We start from the raw sequence: 7,985 nt of genomic DNA, 5'->3' as shown, positions 1-7,985 counted from the left end.
GCAGGAGTTGAGCACACAATTACTCCCAGAAAAAACTGACGAAGTCACACAAAGAGTTTGTGGCCAAGAACAGAACTGAATTTGGGCAGAAGCCCAAATATTGTGACCACATCATTAACTGCAATGGGGCCAACCTTGGCAAGGCTCCAAGCACCAGGTGGGTGTCATGCACTGTGGAGAGATGAGCAGGAACACCACCGGCAGGTGACTACCAGAAAGGGATGAACACAGCTGCATCCATAGCCAGTTCTGAGGGCCACCCAGTTCTTCTGGGGGGCTCAGGTCTCCCCTGGAAGGGATTCAGGTCAGCCAGCAGGTGCTGGGCCCATACAGACCCCTCCAGAGCCATGTGTGGCTCCAGAAAAACAGGAGAACTCCACATCAGACCCCCATCTCACAGCAGAGCGGGGAGCAGGCAGGACCCTCACAGCTCCCATAACAAAAAGAGGAAAATCCTCCAAAAAAGCTGTTTCTGATACAGCTGACAATTTCTAAGTGATGGTAACTAAAGCCAGCCAGAGAGTACAGTTTAGGCTCAAGGTGCCCAAATTTGCTCCACAAAGGCACCCTTGCTAAAGTAAAAGGACAATCAACTGCATTCACACAGGTCCCCTCTATTTTTACTTCATTCCCAAACTGGATAAAATCCCTTCGATTCTAGATCACCCTTCCAGTGTCCTGAATCAAGAAAACAGCTCAGCCACTGTGTAAGGCAGTCATGTAGTGCTGTATGTGCAGGATCTAACGTTTCAGCACTGCTCATCAAATGCAGGTGAGTCCCTAAATGTCCCACAGGCTTCCCTCCACATTTTACAGAGAGTAAAGAAAGGCTAACACCAAAGTGTCTACGGCCATAGTGAGAGGCACAGAACGGCTGTGTGCTGCTAAAACACATACATGCTCTTCCAAGTGATTTTCTTTTCCTGCAGAAGGGGAGTGGGTGCAGATGCTGCAGCCTGGTTGCTTACCTGCACACTTGAAGCTCTGAACTGTGAGCCCTCTCTCTAGAGACAGCGTGGTCAGGATGCTCAGGAAGCTGGTGGTCACAGACTGGCGCTTGCTCTTTCTGAGGTTATTTCTAAAGGTCTGATCTCCAGGTTTGTTCCTAAGTGTGACCTCTGGGTTCTGAGTTAAAATTCTAGTAGCATTGGCTGCTGCTCTCAGTGCCTCCATCCATTCCTGGGCCCTCTGACGGGTCTCGGCACGCAGGCGGAGGACATCTTGAGGAAAAATTACCTGAAAGCAAGAGTCACAGCCATCCTGAGTATCTGTCTGGACCGACAGGCACACATCGACATTGTAGCTCAGCAGAGGATCTTCATCAAGCCTACCCGGTTGGAACGCCATGAGGTAAGACCTGTTCAAGACAAACGTAAATGCCTTCCAGTTATTCTGGACAGTTAACCTATAAAGAGTCCCTGACTTGAGAATATTTTGGTACTCTTTAGAGTTTTCAGTCAAATTCATGGATAGGAAGAGCTCCATAGGCTTCTCTAACAATTCATTGTCTTGGGAAAGGTCACTGTTATTTTCAGGCTTTGGCACATTCTCCAGTTTCTCCTGCTGTCTTGTGAAAGCAGGCACAGAAGCACGCACCGCTTCCCAGAGTTTCTGTCCCCAGTCCAAAGCCTCCCATGAGGACTCCGCCTTCAGCTGTAGCTGCGAGTTGTCTGACAGGACAGTGTCCACCACCTTGGTTTCAATGCAACCAGTAACAGTAACCCTTTGAAAACGCATTAGTGGATACACGGTGGGAAGAGTCTGGTTGCCACTGCTGTCCAAGCAGTACAGGTACAGTTTGTATGGGGAGAGCTCAGCGTAACAGGTTTGCCAGTAGCTGTCATTGTCTCTTCTAATGTCTAAGTATCCCTTCTTCAGAATATTTGGGAACATTGGCTTGTGTTCTGGAGGAAACAAAATGAGAATGTTACCATTAATTCTTTTTAAATAATAGTTTCAAATTGCTACGTCATTCCGGCTTATACATCTCTCCCACCCATACATGATATACCTGGAAGATAGGATTACAGAAACAGCCTTCACCCAACAGGTTATAATTATCAAACACAAGCACTGACTCTACGTTTGAGCCAAAGAGAATACAGTCCTTTTTTATCCAGAGGTACCAAAACACTTTACAGAAAAGGGACAGGGAAACAGAGGGACAGAAACACAAAGCAATTTCCCTGAGATTATCCAGAATAGTGACAGAGCAACCAAACACTGCAAGTCTCCCAGAACCTAGTCCAGATGAGTACGATATTATCAAGTAATCGATTGCCAAATAAAATAGATTTCAACACTGAGAAACACATTGAAATTAAAACAACACCTTCCCCTCCTGTCCCCATTTCCCAGGCTTAACTTCATGTTTTCACACACAACCCCTCTACCTTTCCCCTACCGCAAGCAGCACAGGGGGAAGGGGAACGGGGGGTCATGGCCAGTTCCTCTCTGCTGCTCCTTCCTCCTCAAACTCTTCCCCTGTTCCAGCATGGGTCCTCTCCAGGGGCTGCAGTCCTTCAGGATAAACCTGCTCCTGCATGAGCTCTCTATGGCCACAGTTCCTTCAGGAAATCTCCACCTTCTCCAGCATGAGGTCCCTCATGGGTCTGTGGGGAGATACGTGCTCCACCATGGCCTCCACAGGGGAATCCCTGCCCCAGCACCTGCAGCACCTTCTCCTCCTCTGACCCTGGGCTGCTCCTCACACTTTTTTCCTCACTCCTCACACCTCCGTGCAGTGCTTTGCCCTTTCTGAAACACACTCTGCCAGAGAGGCCCCACCTGTGGCTGACAAGCACAGCTGTGTCCCACAGAGGGGCGGCTGGAACCGGCTGGAACCAGCCAGAACCCGGCCACTGCACCTGGACTTAGCCCAGGACAGGGGGAATGGAGAACTGGGCCCAACCACGGCAGCTTCTTACCACATTTCAGCATGACCCAGGACCAGGACATTTTGCACAGCTCTGTTAACTAGAGCAGAGCTTTGCTGATTTCTGAGAATCGGCCTCAGGACCAGCAAACATGAACAAAAATGAAAAGAGGCTGCTCAGATTCAAACACATATCTAAGCACCTCAGCACTTCAGGTGCTTCGGAGCAGAACCCTTCACAAACCTCCGCCCAAGGCAGAGTTGAGGGGAATTTTCTTCGTCCCCAGAAAACCAGCCATACACGAGTCACTCCAGGCACCAAAGTGATATGAATTTAAAAAGAATTATCTAAAGCATTTCTGAGTTTTCAAAAAGGTTTCCATGCAAAATTTGTTCCAATTTGATTTGCACCACTTCAGCCACCATTAATACATGCAAACGTCATATTTTCACCTTGGGCTGGACATGTGGCTCTATGCAGTTTTTGTTAGTCCCTGTACAAATTCAGTGGTATTCACTGTTATGCTCTAACACTGACTTTAATACGTGGCACCCCAAAACAACCCAGTCCTAAGGAGCAAATTCTTGCTCCCATTTGACTTCTACTTCACCTTTCCAATAAGGGTCTTGACTTACAAACAGTGGCAGAATTAATAGATACCGGTGGAATTAATAGATACCGGTGAAGAGGTTTCTGCCTCCAGTTGTCCATCTCCCTTGGAGACTGCTATTCCCGACGCAGGAGCAAGGTAACCACCTGGGAACAGCTCCTCATCCACTGCCCGGTACAATTAGGTCAAAACAAAATCAGCATCAATTGACCTTAACACACAGCATTACAAACCTCAGCAATACAGGAGCTGTTTCACTCCTGGTCTCTGCCCTTGGGCTGACAACCTTTGAAAGAGGGAGAGGGTAGACAGCTGGAGGCGCAAAATACTTCCAGTGTCTCAGCTTAACCAGTTACCACTCATGTTAACAGGTTAAGCTTTAACAAGTTTTAGACATGATCACCTCTGAGTATATGTAGAACATCTTCAGCGCAGAGCTAAGAGAACAGAAGCATCTGGGCTTCATCCCCATCTGTACTGGGCTTCCCAGCTAATACAGCCAGGATTGCTGGCCAAGCTGCTCGCTCTCATGACTGCTGGCTAATGGTCTGTCTATCCTCCCAGGGGCACAAGGCGAGCCAGAGACTATGAGTATTTGAGGGACTGAGTTAATGTCCAAGGAGCTTCTGATACCAACTGGTAAGAAGGCAGAACTTGGGCTGTAACCTACAGCCTAAGGAGATGCTCCCGTCCTTGGCTGAAAGCACTGCCGTAGTGGTTGTGAGAGTTTCATGCGTGGGCAGGAGGAGCATTCAGGACAGCAACAGTGTAAAAGCTTTGGTTAGCTCTTCAGTGAAGACAAACTTTAAGGATTTATAAGGATTAAGTAGACAAGTTTCAGTCAAACTTCATGAACCTACATGAGAATGTAGGTTTTATGTACTCAATGTGAGCATGCAAACCTTATGGGGGTTAAAAAAAATGCGTGAAGGCTACCTCCCATCCACACAAACGAAAAGGTTGCACTTAGGTTTCGCCTTGCCAGCTCAGCCTCGGCTTCCCCATGTCACCCACACACTCAGAATGGAGCCTGCATTTAACACCATGTTCAAAGCACTCTATGCTTTACCTACAAAGATTTCCTGGATATATGACTAAAAGCGTAACAACAGTTAAAAATTTGCTATTTTGGCACTAGGTCTGAAAAAGTGGAAGAGAAATCAATATAACTATACCTTGCACATAAATAAGCTACTCAAGAGTATTTCAGCTAAATATGAAAACTGAAAGCCTAATCTAAAACTCAAAATGGTACAGAAAAAGCACACTTTCATAGCCTAAATGGATAAGATACATGTGCGCATGTACGCACACTAAAAGAGAACCGATTTTGTTCACCATACATCTCTGGCCCTGACATTCATTAGTATTTCTGCGCTAACTCAAAAGCCATTAATTTCTCTGAAACCCACACTAATCCCTTTGTAGTGCAGATAATGGGCAGCCATTCTAAAGTCATCTTCCCTTTCTATTAATCCAATCAGGGAGGCAGCGCTTCTGCAGCTCCAACTGCAATCTCTCTCGCTTCCATCAAGTACAGATGACAGCTCAAGCTTCTCCATAATAAGAAAACTCGTAACCTTCCCCCAGTCACCCCTCCTTCATCTGCACACAGGTTTGCTTGTCTTTTGTTGAGTTAGAGAAAGGCTATCTCTCCCCTGCCTTTCACAGAGGCACCCTCCTCTCCCTCCTTCGCCCCACTCCTTCCCTTCAAGCTCCCATGAATCGGCTCTACTGGCTCTCGCTCTAACTGGGACAGAACCAGCAGCCAACTTGATTAAAATTCAAATGCCTCATATTGTTTAGGTCAGGACAATAGATGCTGGCAGAGACAGACTGAATCCATATGCTACACACACACCTTACAACTCTCTGCTCCTTTATCTCCCTGACGTGCAGTGCGCCAGATAATACCTTTCCACTCAGAGAGCAAATGCTACCATCTCTCCATCCACCTTCCAAACAGAAACTGCATCTCTTTTCCTCCCTACAGAGACAGGGAGAGTAAATTGAGGAAGAGTAAAAAAAAAAAAGGGAAATAATCACAGTAAATGGCCCACGCCTGAGCCATTTGGAGTTATAATATCAAGGGAAGAGGGGGAAGAAGGCAGAGGGAAACAAAGAGAGACTCAGCAGCTGGGGACAGGGCAATATCTTCCTCAGCATCTCTCCTCCCCTTTGGGAACTGCCCACTCATCCCGGCTAGGAACCCTGCACCAAGCACACACCTGCCCCTCTCCTCACTTGGGGGCAGTTGGTGCAACCAGCACCACAGGAGACAGAGCCCAAATGTTGTCTCAGCATGTCCAGAAGATATATGATCCTGAATAACTGACTGTACTTGCGTCCCTGTCAGCACAGCAGGAAAACTTGCCCTGTTCTCCACCACTGAAGCATTTCTGATGACAGTAACACCAAGCAACATGGAAAAGAGCAGAAGCAGAGACGCCTAGTTTCTGAGGGGTTTGTCCCTTGAGGTGGCACTCCTCTCTGGATTCTCTAATGCTTAGTAAGAGACGAGCATAAGTTACAGAGTTTTTGTCAATAGTCCTTGTCTCTGATTTCCATAGAACTTAGCAGACACCTTTGGGACTTAAAATGCTCTCAAATTGGGTTGGACTAGTCACCTGCTTGGCGGGGTTTGCTAGATCAGCGACAAACTGTGCCTCAGCCAGTGTGACTCAGGTCCACAATGTCCACTTCCCTCCTACTTAAAAATACAGTCTTTTCTTCTCACCTGTTTTCCCATCTGTCTCTGCAGGTATATCTCTTTCAGGCAAGTATATCTGATTCCACTTGGTCCTGAAATAATGGCATTGATATTTAACCACAAATTTCCAGCAGATGGCTGTCCTGGAGCCAAATCTGGCTGCTTCTCCCAATACCACCTCTTTTCAAGGGACCACCACAGCAATGGGACTTGTAACTAGATAGCAGTTTGCAGTCACTTATATGTAAAGAAACAGCATCTCTCCCCAGCAGAAGGACATTCACTCTTTTTCATCTTCCTTAGGCTTAGAGAAAGCAAAACCTGCTTTGAAAATGTTGAACTTGCAAACTCTTAATTTTAGATTTGTGCCTTGCTAGTCAGGCTGGCTTAGCTGTTCACCAAAAATAAGCTCCTCACTGAATGAACTGCCTAAACACATGGATAAAGAACCTGAACAAATTAATCTTTATGTTTTTCCCTTCAGGTGTGGCATTGTAGGAGAAACATACAAGAAACTCTGCTGAGGTCTACAGGACCCCAGCTGCCCATCCAATCTTTTTTGCTTCTCTGCAGCAAGCTGAACACTTGTACAGTGTTCGCTGAGCAAACCACCAGCACCCTGTGCATACTGACACAGTGCCTGTGCCAAGGGGGCAGCGGAGAAGGAGGTTGGATTCAGTCAAAGTGCAAGACCAACCCAGAACAGGACTCAACTCTGGCAGGGACAGAAGTATAAAGAGTTGAAAGAGATGGTTACCTACTACCAGCTATGGGATGCATAAAACAGCAATACTTGCTAAAGAAGTGACAATATTGAATGAAGATGGATTTGCTAACTTTTTTATACATTCACTCAATTCAGCTTTAAAAAGAATGAAGGAAGGGTATAAAATGACTATCAAAGCTATGAAAACAGTCAGTTCGCATTAGGAGAATTAGCTGACACCACTAAGGGAATGATAGCAACTAACCTGAAAATTCAGTTATGAAAGTCATCACAACATCACTGGAAGCAATCAGCATTGCCCCAGAAGATGAAAACTCTGTTCATTAGCTTTATGGAGTGTCATAATTCCAGAACAAAAACCTCCATAAAGAATAACCCTCCCAATCAGAACAGCTTCACAACCAAACTCCTCGGTGCTGTTTACTGTAATCCTCCTGCACTGTGAATTTATCCACTGTATGTGAGCCCCTCCCATCACCTCCCACCACACTCTCCTCTCCATCACTCTGCACCCTCCCACAGCCTCCCAGGCAAGGGAGTGGAATAGGTCACATTTCCCTCCGCCCGAGGCAGCTGCCCAGCCTAGTCCCTCTGCTGCTCTCTGTCAGCCCCACAGGGTCCCTCCAGCTCCGAGGGTGCCCAAGCCCAAGAAGCCATCAGGAGTGTGCCTGCAGGGACAAGTGCTGCACTCCCTGAGTTAGCCAGGGGGGTTAGTGGGGAAGTATCATCCAGCAGATGAGTTGAAGTCAGGTAATCAAATTATACTCCTATTTGATCTTGGGAGAAGTGCCTCACCTCTCTTTGTCCCTACTCACCCTCCCTATCCTTATACCGTGCAGTGCATTTAAGCTGTAATCTCCTGGGAGAAGGGTCTATCTCTTGCTAGATGCACAGACAGTCCCTGGCACTTATGGACCTCTGCAGTGGGGAGCATCCAACTCACATTCTATTTTAAATAACATTTTTGCCTCCTCAAATCTTGAAAGGCCCCAAATCTCTGCAGTACCACTACCTTTTTCTTGGCTACCTTTTAGTGCTGAAAATAAATAGGCCACGGCGGGG

General features: G+C 46.9%; 1 protein-coding gene across 1 annotated transcript in view; it reads right to left on the bottom strand.

Annotated features, from left to right (window-relative positions):
* The window catches only part of PLEKHM3 (pleckstrin homology domain containing, family M, member 3), a gene marked incomplete at its 5' end in the record, with an annotated part of 64,197 nt that extends 62,293 nt beyond the window's left edge, over window positions 1-1,904 (bottom strand). Inside the window, one exon of the mRNA XM_009698025.1 lies at window positions 969-1,904. Within this exon, the coding sequence (XP_009696327.1) occupies window positions 969-1,904 (936 nt within the window). The remainder of the gene's footprint in view (window positions 1-968) is intronic.
* Window positions 1,905-7,985: the final 6,081 nt, after the last annotated feature.

This window comes from Cariama cristata, unplaced genomic scaffold (assembly GCF_000690535.1).
Source record: "Cariama cristata isolate BGI_N322 unplaced genomic scaffold, ASM69053v1 scaffold37533, whole genome shotgun sequence".
Taxonomy (NCBI): Eukaryota; Metazoa; Chordata; class Aves; order Cariamiformes; family Cariamidae; genus Cariama; species Cariama cristata.
Note: the sequence above shows the minus strand (reverse complement) of the source record. Positions and strands in the feature narration are given on the sequence as shown.